Source organism: Staurois parvus, unplaced genomic scaffold (assembly GCF_062004578.1).
Source record: "Staurois parvus isolate SC_StPar_1 unplaced genomic scaffold, SC_StPar_1.0 ptg000381l, whole genome shotgun sequence".
NCBI classification, from domain to species: domain Eukaryota; kingdom Metazoa; phylum Chordata; class Amphibia; order Anura; family Ranidae; genus Staurois; species Staurois parvus.
This window is the reverse complement of record NW_028318177.1, coordinates 1,323,126-1,336,113: the sequence shown is the minus strand read 5'-3', so window position 1 is coordinate 1,336,113 and position 12,988 is coordinate 1,323,126. Positions and strand designations below refer to the sequence as shown.

Below are 12,988 nucleotides of genomic sequence, written 5' to 3'. Positions count from 1 at the left end.
CTGTCAGTTAAAGTACCCTGTATATCCTACTTCTGGGTATAGTTGTCTATATATATATATATATATATATATATAGATTATTGTTACTTTCTCTGTTACACAGTAGAAATTAACCCCTTATAGTAGTGATTACCTGCTGTTTTAGGACTATAATGGGCCAGTTTTTGTTTTTTAACCCCATCATGACAGGCAATAAAAAAAAAAGCATGCTGCTGCTACTACTAAATATCTTATGCTGGCCATACAAGTATTGATTTTCGGACAAGAATATCCATACGAATCTTCTTTGTACATTAGATAAATGGACGAATGTCGTTCAAATATTCCACTTGCTTTTAACATTCAATTTTAAAATAAATGTACTTTCTGAATTCGAACCACATACACTGTCCGCAAAATGTGTTCAATCGACAAAAGTTTTTTATTCTGCTCCTTCGAATGTTTCCATCGCTGTGGTAGAAAACGAACGTTGATTTGACCCCACTAACGATTAGAAAATTGAACGAATGTTCTTACAACTAAAATTTTTGAACAAAAGATTAATTTATGTATGGCCATCATAAGTGACAGCAGGTGCAAGTAGCTTGTATCAAGCTACCTTCCTATGACAAGGGAGTTTGTCATGCATAATAAAATGTTACAATCCTGTCTGAAAATCTGCAAAACTGTATTTTATGTCTTTTTAAATGTTTTTCTTTCTTTGAATAAAAGAGCAGAGCAGATTAGATCATTTGCTCCCTAATCATATACTGTAGCTGATTATTTTATATTTACCACTGCATATAGATATTGAAGAATAAATTGTCTTTTTTAACTTTACATATTAACTACATTATACACCAAACTTTTTTTTTGAGGTTTTTTAATCGGTTAATCGAAACAATAATTGGCCAATGAACTGATCATGGAAATAATCGTTAGTTGCAGCCCTAGATAGCAGACTGCAGTTTGCAGTCATAAAATACTCATAACACTTTGGCACTACTGGATGATATTTGGCCATATTCAAAAAGCAGGTTTGCTCTTTAGTCCAGTTTTTCAATGCAGAACTGATAGCACGCAATTAGGATTCACTCCTCCAATATAATAAATGATGGGTTATTGGTGCAATAAGTACTCTTTATTGACTAATGCAGGCCATAGATGGGTCGAAAATCGGCCGATTTTTCGGCCGAAAATAAAATCGGCCGATTTTCGGATCGTTAGTGGGCTATTTGTTCGGCCGTTTTTCGGTATTTTGGCAGATTTTTTTTTTCGGTAAAGTTGGAAAAAAAATCGGCCGATTTTGCCGATCGGCCGATTTTTGCGGCAATGATGGGCAAATCGGCCGATTTTTTACCGATAAAAAATCTGCGCATGAGCAGTGACCTGCAAGAGGAAAACAAAAAGAAGAAAAAGAAGAAGAGGAAGAAGAAGAGGATGATGATGATGAAGAAGAGGATGATGATGAAGAAGAAGAGGATGATGATGATGAAGAAGAAGAAGAAGAAGATGATGATGAAGAAGAAAAGGATGATGATGAAGAAGAAGAAGATGATGAAGAAGAAGAAGATGAAGAAGAAGAAGAAGAAGAGGATGATGATGATGAAGAAGAAGTGGATGATGATGAAGAAGAAGAAGAAGAAGAAGAGGATGATGATGAAGAAGAAGAAGATGATGAAGAAGAAGAAGAGGATGATGATGAGGATGATGAAGAAGAAGAAGAGGATGATGATGAAGAAGCAGAAGAAGAAGAGGATGATGATGAAGAAGAAGAAGAAGAAGAAGGATGAAAAATAAGAGGAATTCCAGTACGGCAAAAAGTGTCCCTGCAGAGAGCTCCGCTATTTCTTTGACAGTTCTTTGACATTTACAGCGGTTGCAACATTGTATCTATTTGTTTCCGAATGAAAACATCTGTATCCTAAATGGATACAAATAGATACATTGTTGCAACCGCTGCAAATGTCAAAGAACTGTCAAAGAAATAGCAGAGCTCTCTGCAGGGACACTTTTTGCCGGCTGTACACGGGATGAAAATCGGCCGATTTTTTTTTACCATTGATGGTAACGTCGGCCGCTTGAATGACAGATTTTTCGTTTTTTAAAAGAAAAATCGGCTGTTTTTCTCCCCGTCTATGGCCTGCATTAGGCTGATGGTTGAGAACTTGTTAATTAAAAAGACATCTTCTGTTGCAAGATATGGGAGCTGACTTACTGTCATCAGGCCTCCAACCAAGTCATTGGTGTGAGGATCTTCATCCTTGGTTCCAAGCTGCGGAGAATACAGTTCTGTTGTTCTTAATATCTCTAGGACTCGGTCCAAAGCTTCTGCCACTGGCATTGGGCTGTTTTCCTGCGCAGCATTGATGATATTTATTACCTAATAGAAAATGTGAAAATATTTCAAATTGTTACTTAGAAAATTACACATTAAGTACAGATTATGCAATTATTGTGTCATACAACTTAAAAATATTTTTATTTGGAGATGAATACACATGAAACTATCCTTGTTTCCTTAGCATTGTTTCTACTTGTACAGAATAAAGTGGAATATACTTTTATTTATAACATGTACTGATACTTAAAAGAGAGGCCTTGACCCTGCTAAAGGACTGGGGCCCTCCCAAGCCTTCTAGCAATAAATGGCACATGTCCCACAACAGGACCCAAAGCCATTTAAAGTGGAACTCCAGGAATTATATCTCTTTTAAAAATGTACTGCCCTATGCAGGTTTAAGTCCATAGAGGTGTATGCCACTTCATAGGCTTATCTCTTTTATTTACTATTTACATTTTTACCAAGCGCTGGGTGTAGAGCTATTGCTATACTTCCAGTGCTAAGACATTGGACCTTCAGGTCCCTGATACAGCAGTTGCAGACTTGTTTGCAGCCACTTTGTCTGCCCCTCCTCTCCTCTTGCCCAATCATGTAAGACTTTGTATTATGCAAACTCAATAAAACAATTCAAAGTATTCTGCGAATGCACAACTGAGGGCAGCGGAGGGTAGACTGGATGCGGAGCACCTTGAGTATACTGATAGATGTACTCCTGCTGCTCAGTATTAATGTAAATAGTAAATAAAAAACAGCGGGCATACACTTTGTTGGACTTAAAGCAGAACTTTAAGTGGCAGCAAATGCAAAAAAAAAAAATTACAATGGTACCCAGCGGGTACCGCATACTAGCACATTATGACAGACTTAACTTACAAACAGAGCTCTCCAGCGGTATGCTGTTACTGCCCTGACCCTTCCATCTTCGCCCTGTTTTAATGGTGGGGCTGCGATGATGTAATTCCTGCGCATGCGTATGGGAGTCATCATCGCGGCAAGGCGCTCTCTGAGTTACGCTACTTTTATAAACTTACCTGTATGGTAAATTTGAACTTTTGACTTTACTACTGCTTTAATTCCCAAAAGGGGGTTAGTTCCTTCTAAACACCCCCCAATCCACTGCACCCCAGGAAGAATTGCTTTTTAAGTTTATAAATTTCTTTAGCCTCGTCCTGCCATCTTTCTGGTCTAGGCCAGAATGACATCCTGCAGCTTCCTGGGATACTCTTACACAGGGCTATATGATTGGTGCACACATAGGGTGAGCCCAGCCCATCATTAATGGCTGATTGCTTGCACCCAGAAGAGGTAGCCAGTTGAAGGGGACCAAGATGGCAATGCTGGACCCAGTGTATGTCACCTGAGCAGCAGATTACAGCAGAACAATGCTGGATTTGCTGTGTTGATAAGTATGTGTTCTGAAGAGAATGCAGAACTACAGGTAAGCTGAGTATCACTTTAACCCCTTTGAGGCAGCAGATTTTTCAAAGTACTGCAATTCCTAGAGTTCTACTTTAACATTACTGTTTACCCTTTTGCCCATTTGCAATGCCTCAACCTAAATACTGCATCTAGAAAATCCTGATTTAATGAATAAAAGAACAGACTATGACATTGTGTGAAACAGAAAGCCAAAGAGATCTATATTTATAAGTGTTCAAATTGTTAACTCTTTTTCCTTTTAATTTCTGGAATTGAAATGACGATTGTAATTGTTCACTCTTAGCAACAGATTTGCAATGAAGACATATTATAAGGGCACATTGTTAAACAAGCCCAAGGGTATAGATCAGAAAGTCACAAGGGACAAGCCTGAATTTTAACACAAGTCCAAGGATATGTTCTTGCCCTAAAAGATAGATGGTAATGTAGAAATAGAATACATTCGAGAAAAGTCAGACGCAAGTGTAGTGCATACTTTTATCTTTTATGAAATTACCAAACATTTGGAGCTAATGTGTACTTTATTATTCTTGAGTACAGTAACCCAAAGCAACCAGACTCCAGCCTGTACTTGGGGAGCCCAGTGGCTCGGTGGTTAACAAATATGTCTTACATCACAGGATTCCTTGGTTTGAACGCTGCCTAGAGCTTATATGATCTCCTTGTTCTAGTGGGAGTTTCCTCTGGGTTCTTTAGATTCCTCCCACACTGAAATGACATGCTGGTAGGTTAATTACCTCTTGCCTGTCATAAAGATAAAAATGTCCCTATTATGTATGTGTGTGTATGTATGCAAGATAGGGACCCTAGATTGTAAGCTACTTGAGAGCAGAGACTGACATGAATGAATAGTACATAAAGCACTGCTTAAAGCAGGGTGCTCAGCCCGCAGGCCACATGTGGTCCTTGGAGCCTCTGATGTGACCCTCGACCTGAGGCCAGGGAAACATAACGGGGTCGGTAACCCATTTATTATGGTTTGGGCTTGCCGAGTCGCCATCCCAAAGCAATGGAGTGCATTGAGCTAGCACCGGTAGCAGAGGAGACAGCAGGAGCTGCATAAATTGATGCTTCCTCTGTATAGCCAGATCCTGTCTCAGGCAGAATGATACCAAGTGCACTGCATCTGGGACCTTTCTAGCAGCCTAGAAGCTGAGAGCCATGCCAGCAGAAGCTGGAAGAGGAAAAGAAGGTCAGTGTATCAAACATTACATACACTTTGTAATGGATCTAGCTTTTTGCCAATTATTTCATGAAATGGCTTAGTTACAGCAACTGAAGTGTACGAACTTTAAAAACAAAAAATTTGATTCTTTTGGCGTTCCAAAATCTTATGGTCCTCAAAGGGTTAACCCTCAGGAAAGCCACAGGTGCACTGTGCTGCACCCGGGAATCAGTGTGAGAGCAGCCTAAGAGTTGTTAACCCGTTTTGTAGATGTTAATATGCCTATTGCCAAAGCAAAGTGTATGTAATGTTTGATACACTGACCTTGCACTGTGCTGCACCTGTGGAATGGATAAACCAAAGCACATCAGTGTGAAAGTAGCCTTATAGAGGGCTCAGGACAGTAATGGCTTGTTTACATTTGCGGTTTGGGGGAAGTAAAACCCCATAGTTGAGATGCATTTATACCACACCCCCCAACCACTGGTCAGGAGTTGCAATGGCGACTCCAACCCATGCTCCAGGGAGCCCTTCTATTTTACACGTGGACAGGAGTGGCATATACAGGAACTGATCCTCTCCATTTTCTTCCTTTAACCTTGGAAAGCCGGCTTCTCATCCTCTCCTCCGGCTGCAGGGAGAAAATGTTCATTATGCTATGAAAAATAAAAAAATTTTAAATTCTGAACTATTTCATTTCATTGTGGCCCATGACCGGTTAACAAATCGCTTAAGTGCCCCTCACTATTCAAAAGGTTGAGTGCCCCTAGCTTAAAGTTATGGCAGTGCAAACAGTAAATACCTGTAATAATAATACTAGTCTGGCTTTAGAAGAGTGAAATCTGATTGGCCGCCTTGGGTTACTTCACTGAAAGTCCAACTCCAGGAAACTTAAAAATTATCAGTAAAAAATGATTCAGTAAATTCTTGGATGAACAGGCAGTCGCAACTAGATGCAGGCAGTGTTGGGTATACAATAGCCATCACTGCAGATTTGTTCATCCATGTCTATTGAGTACCTACCTCCTGGAGCTTAAAGGTTCTAAGTAAGGTCTATGGGCAGGTGGTGTAAATATATGTGCCTCCTTTTACCTCTGATCCATCACATTTAGATCAGAAAAGAACACTGACCTTCTTCATAGACAGACAGACAGTCTCCACAGCCAGACTCAGAGGTAATTGGATGTAAATGAATGCATGTCCATTTACATCATTCCATGGAGCTTCCATTCAGATCTTCTGACAGATGGATCTGATCAGAGCGCCCATGTGAAAGGGGCCTTAAAGTGATACTAAAAGTTTGGATATTTTTTTTTAAATAACAAACATATCATACTTACCTGTTCTGTGCTATGTTTCTTTTAACAGAGCAGCCCCGATCCTCCTCTTCTCGGGTCCTCTGCCAATGCTCCTGGCTCCTCCCCTCTGCTGAGTACCCCCAGAACAAGCTGCTTGCTCTGAGGGCAATCGTGCATGCTCACTCCCAGAGCAAGCTTCTTGCTGAGGGCACTCGTGCATTCTCACTCACGAGCCACCTCTGTGGCTGTGAATAACAGCAGCGGGAGTCAAAGGTTCCTGCTGCTGTGTCTCAGCCAAAGAGGAAGGAGAGAGCGGGGATGGCCACTGCTCTCATGCACAATGCTGGAACAAGATTGGACTCATGTGAGTATTAGGGGGGCTGAGGGGGGAGCTTCATACTTTAGTTTTTTACCTTCATGCATAGAAAAAACCTTCAGCCTTTACAATCAATTTAAATACAATGTTGTTGCAATCTTTGGTGGAGATACAAGAATACAATAACTAGTCACACAGCTCTAGCTATCTTATATTGTGTGCCTATAATGAAATCACTGTAATATACTATATTTTATACTATGCTATAGACCAGTGGTCTCTAAACTGTGGCCCGAGGGCCGAACGCGGCCCCTTGCTAGCCTTCATCTGGCCCTTGGGGCACTATTACTCCCAATGATATGAGCCACTGTTCCTCCTACTGACACCAACATGAGGCATAACTCCTTCCACTGACACTAATGAATGGGCACTATTCCTTCTACTAGTATCAATGATGGGGCACTATTCCTCCCACTGAAAGCAAATTTTTCTTCCCCCGATACCATTGATAGATACTATTTATTCCACTAATACCAATGATGGGGCACTACTACTCCTCCTACTGACCATCACCCTGAGACCATGTTTAGTCTCACTGATGCTGGGCCTGGGACATTTTTTACCTCCACTGGCCACAATCCGGCCCCCCAAAAGTCTGAAGAACAGTATACTGGCCCTTTGATTGAAAAGTTTGGAGACCCCTCTTATAGACTATACTAAACACTGTTTTGTCAAGTGAATGTGTCCTGGTAGTAAACCTATTAAACTAGTAGTATGACTTATAGGCCCATTCACATATCTGCTGGTGCATCCTTGGAGCTCCCTGGGGCATTTAATGATGAAAATCTAAACTTCAGAATGTAACTGAGAAGTAAATCGTTGTGTTCGTCTAAGAACTTTGTCCAAAATGAAATTACCAAAATGCTATTCTAGACCTCAATGCATCTACAAAATAAAACATTTCATGTCATGGCATAAGAACCAAAATAAAAATAGCTCAGTTTCAGTATAATCAGGATTATATATCATATCAAGCAGTGGGATCAGGACCAGTCATAGAACATTCTGAATTTTCAGGCATTAACCACTCGCAAAAAAAAAAACTCCAAAACTGTAGGATTCTCTAAACCATTTCAAGTGTCTGCTTTTTTACAGCTCCTTTTTCATCAACACACATATTGGATTCATCCTGCAGGAGCCCATAATGAATGGCTGCAGTGATTGAGATTTTCTTGGCATGCCAAGTAACAGAACAGCAGGATGCAGGATACAAACATATAACCACCAGGGGGCATGGGATGGACATGTACACATTTCACTCAGCAGAGGATGGACCGCAAATCGCTGCAGAAACAAATTCTTTTCTTTTTTTAAGCAACTAATACAAAGATGAATCCAGTTTTATTGTACCAAATGCTTTAGGAATAACAGCATTATGATGCATACTCATGTGATTAACACTGCTTCACTGTCGTGCTAGGATCAATAATTCAGTTTAACTTGGGATTTTTCCTCATTCATATGGTAACTCAGAGGTGGCCTAAGTAGATATGGCTACCACCTTTTGGAGATACAAATCTTCCCTTCTATTTTTTCTTTTATCCCTTTGCCTTATTATTACCATTTGAATTAGGGTTCATTCTTATTGGCAAAACTACGACATGACCTAACGGATGTAAATAGCTCAAAGTCCATTGAAAAAGCAAAGACATAATTGAATTTCATATACAGTGGGGCAAAAAAGTATTTAGTCAGCCACCAATTGTGCAAGTTCTCCCACTTAAAAAGATGAGAGGCCTGTAATTGGCATCATAGGTAGACGTCAACTATGAGAGACAAAATGAGAAAAACAATCCAGACAATCACATTGGCTGATTTGGAAAGAATATATTTTCAAATTATGGTAGAAAATAAGTATTTGGTCAATATGAAAAGTTCATCTCAATACTTTGTTACAGTATATATCCTTTGTTGGCAATGACAGAGGTCAAACGTTTCCTGGAAGTCTTCACAAGGTTGGCACACACTGTTGCTGGTATGTTGGCCCATTCCTCCATGCAGATCTCCTCTAGAGCAGTGATGTTTTGGGGCTGTCGCTAGGCAACACGGACTTTCAACTCCCTCCAAAGGTTTTCTATGGGGTTGAGATCTGGAGACTGGCTAGGCCATTCCAGGACCTTGAAATGCTTCTTACGAAGCCACTCCTTCGTTGCCCGGGCGGTATGTTTGGGATCATTGTCATGTTGGAAGACCCAGCCACGTTTCATCTTCAATGCCCTTGCTGATGGAAGGAGGTTTGCACTCAAAATCTCACGATACATGGCCCCATTCATTCTGTCCTGTACATGGAGCAGTCGTCCTGGTCCCTTTGCGGAGAAACAGCCCCAAAGCATGATGTTGCCACCCCCATGCTTCACAGTAGGTATGGTGTTCTTTGGATGCAACTCAGCATTCTCTCTCCTCCAAACACGACGAGTTGTGTTTCTACCAAACAGTTCTATTTTGGTTTCATCTGACCATATGACATTCTCCTAATCCTCTTCTGGATCATCCAAATGCTCTCTAGCAAACTTCAGACGGGCCTGGACATGTGCTGGCTCAAGCAGGGGGACACGTCTGGCACTGCAGGATCTGAGTCCCTGGCGGCGTAGCGTGTTACTGATGGTAGCCTTTGTTACGTTGGTCCCAGCTCTCTGCAGGTCATTCACTAGGTCCCCCCGTGTGGTCCTGGGATTTTTGCTTACCGTTCTTGTGATCATTTTGACCCCACGGGGTGAGATCTTGCGTGGAGCCCCAGATCGAGGGAGATTATCAGTGGTCTTGTATGTCTTCCATTTTCTAATTATTGCTCCCACAGTTGATTTGTTCACACCAAGCTGCTTGCCTATTGCAGATTCAGTCTTCCCAGGTCTACAATTTTGTTTCTGGTGTCTTTCGACAGCTCTTTAGTCTTCATCATAGTGGAGTTTGGAGTGTGACTGTTTGAGGTTGTGGACAGGTGTCTTTTATACTGATAACAAGTTCAAACAGGTGCCATTGATACAGGTAATGAGTGCAGGACAGAGAAGCCTCTTAAAGAAGAAGGTACAGGTCTGTGAGAGCCAGAAATCTTGCTTGTTTGTAGATGGCCATATACTTATTTTCCACCATAATTTGCAAATAAATTCTTTCCAAATCAGCCAATGTGATTGTCTGGATTTTTTTTCTCATTTTGTCTCTCATAGTTGAGGTTTACCTATGATGCCAATTACAGGCTTCTCTCATCTTTTTAAGTGGCAGAACTTGCACAATTGGTGGCTGACTAAATACTTTTTTGCCCCACTGTGTGTATATATATATATATATATATATATATACACACACACACAGTTCCGGCATATCTAGCACTAAATGGCAAGGGGTGCTGGGGCATGCTACAGGATCTACTGATGATGGCTGCTGGGGGATCAATTTTCCCTGGGGGGATCTATTGTTGCGTATAGGTCTACTATTGCTGGAGAGTCATTTGTTACTGGGAAGGATCTACTGTAGCTGGCTGCAGGAATATCTATTGTTTCTGAGGGGGTACTTTGTTGTGGGGCATCTGTTGTTCCTGGTTGGGGGATCTATTTCTGCTGGCTGAAGGGAATGTATTTTACTGCTTTTCTTGTTATCATTAACAAATTCCATACAAATTACTTGCAAGTGGGTAGGGGGTGGAACCAAGATACAGTGCCCAGAGGTGGGTAGAGGGTGGAAACAAGGGGGGAGTACCTGCACCTATTCTCTGAGAAAAAAAAGGCAAAGAATTAGTAAACAGAAACCCGGTTTCCCATAGGAATGCATTGAAAAACATCTCCACACTCGACGGTACGTGCTACCCACAGACTCCAGCATGCACGGGGGCGGTGCTATAAACCTCCCAGGCGCAATGCATCCTGGGGAAGCTTGCTTCGTATTCCAAAAAAAATTTGCGTACCAAGGCATTACTTCCAATGGATTTTCATTTGTAAACCAAAAATTACGTTAACCGAAGCGTTCGCAAACCGAGATACCACTGTATGTGTGTATGTATATATATATATATATATATATATACACACACACACACACACATACATACATACACACAGATGTCACTCTCCATCGCCATTATAGAGGACCCTTTGTACCCCATACTAATTCATTAATGGCCCATTTATATGAGCGGCAGCCCTTGACACCCCTCTGAAAAGCAATCTGCAGTGGATCGCTTTTAAAAGGCCTTTTGACCAGCTGTGAGGAGATGATATATTGCCCCCTCACCTCCTATCACACATCTCTGAAAACCAATTGCGGCATAGCCCTATACACTAAAAAATGGTTCTCATTCAATGGTGGTACCATCTACTGAATGCAATGTGTGTTCCATTTTGGCGCAGACACGAGTTGAAGCTTGTGTACAGCCCTGAGCAGCTGCAGTCCTTCTATAGGTGGTGGTTGAGGGGTGGTAATACCACGGCGCCTGCTTTTAACACCCCTCTTGGCCGCCCATGTCAACGTGCCACAGCTGTAGGCAATTTTTTTAAATATAATCTTTATAAAAACATTTTCTATATGTATGCATAAGCACCAAAAAGTACAAAATAAAGTGCTTCAAACATTTCACAGCTGTCATTGGTCACAGACATACAAAATACCAACAAGCAATTAAAAGGAGCATGGGGCCAACACTGAGCCAAGCCCCAACAATTTTGAGCATGTACAGCAAAAGCACATTAGACTGATGTAAAAAAATGAAGAAAAAAAAAAAAGAAGATTTGTATGCTATATGTTGTATAAAAGCAAGCTAGGTACCACAAATATGAGCAGTTCTGCAAAACAAATGAGAATGTACCATATGGCCAACATTGTTTGGGACATACTAGGAGGGAACCCCCACCACAGAGTCATAGGGCTACAATAGGGGAGGATTCTCGGGGGAGCCAGATGTACTATCCAGTCTCAGTTGTAGCTCCAAATATAAATTTTTCATGTGGCATGGTTCCAGCCATCTGCTTGCTGAATTTACAAGTAAAGTAGATAGAATATACAAAAAAAATACAAACAGAAACGAAAACCAGTACAAATAGGATGCAGATCGAATACTGCAATCAGCAGGCTATGTTGCAAAAGTAATCTCTTCCAAAAGCGAGAATCTGTTGCAGTAAGGCCTACGTAACAGCTATCGGTCATCATGGTCAACTCCTTGTGGAAGGAGTGGGGGCACATGCAAAGGGGACACCTGATATATCCATGTAGCCCAGATACAGTAGAACTGGTCATATTTGTCGTTACATCTATCCATTCCCCCACTTCCATTATATCCATCACCAGCTGTACCCAGACCAAGCGTCTAGGAACCTGTGCTTTCCTCCAATAAATCGTAATCAAATGCCATGCAGCATTTAGGAGTTCTGGCAAAATTTCTTATAATGGCTAAGAGGGATAGATGGGACATAGAGCAGAAAGTGCATTGGGGAGTCTGGGAAATCTATGTCCAGGATTACTCTGATCTGGGCTCTAATGTCCATCCAGAAAGGGCGTAGCTTGGGGTATTCTCACTAAATGTGCAAAAAGGTAGCACGCTGACCATAATCCTTCCAGCAGGCACCAATCAGACAGAGTTAGATCACCGCCAGCTTAGAGGGAACTCAGGATGGGAGCAGTTTATAGCTATTCTCTTGCATATTCGTATCAACGGAGTTGAAGTGAGTCAATCTGTATAAGTGCTCAAGTTGAGTCTTAGAGAAATCATGGTGCAAGTCTCTCTTCCACTCCCAAGGGAGTCTTGGCGATCATCTCCAATTGAAGTTATATGTAAAGGACCGGATCACCTGTAACATACAACTTCTCAAAGGATGTAAGCATGGATGGCGGGCAGATTTTAGGCATTAAGCTGTGAACAAAGTGAAGAAGTTGTCTATAACGCCAGACATCTATGAAAAATTGCCAGTATTGTTCATTTAGAATGTCCAAGGAGAGTAGGCTACCCTCCTGGAAGAACCTGACACATCTTGTCTTCCCATCCACAGCCTACATCTGGAAAAAGGAGAGGCTCTCTCTGGGAGTTAACCAAGGGAAGCCCCCAAGCGGTGCAAGGGAGACTGGCGGAGACAGTTTACCAAATCCCAAAACTGTTGAGTTTGGGTCATGGTAGGGGACACAGGATCAGCAAGCTCCCTATGAACATGACTGAGCAATGGGGCATGAGTCAAATTTTGCCCAGCTAGAAACTTCTCCAAAGGGACCCAGTGTAGAATCCCTTGGAGGGCAGTAGCTTCTTAATATCAGCGTATGTCTGGAATGCACACCCAGACATTTAGTATTTTTCAAAATGGAGAAAGCCAAACATGGTTGTTTGTTATTCCAGACACAGCACATAAAGACTGTTAAGGCTCAAAAGAATGACCTAGGTAGGAAAGCAATATGGGCCAACAAGGCCTCTC

The 12,988-nt window shown here is 41.5% G+C and overlaps 1 protein-coding gene across 2 annotated transcripts in view; it reads right to left on the bottom strand.

Moving 5' to 3' along the window:
- Positions 1-12,988, bottom strand: part of PDE8A (phosphodiesterase 8A) — a 413,353-nt gene that overhangs the window by 31,824 nt on the left and 368,541 nt on the right. For both annotated transcript variants that reach the window (XM_089685705.1, XM_089685704.1), the window contains exon 14: positions 2,198-2,362. In XM_089685705.1, coding sequence (XP_089541831.1) covers positions 2,198-2,362 — 165 coding nt within the window. The remainder of the gene's footprint in view (positions 1-2,197; positions 2,363-12,988) is intronic.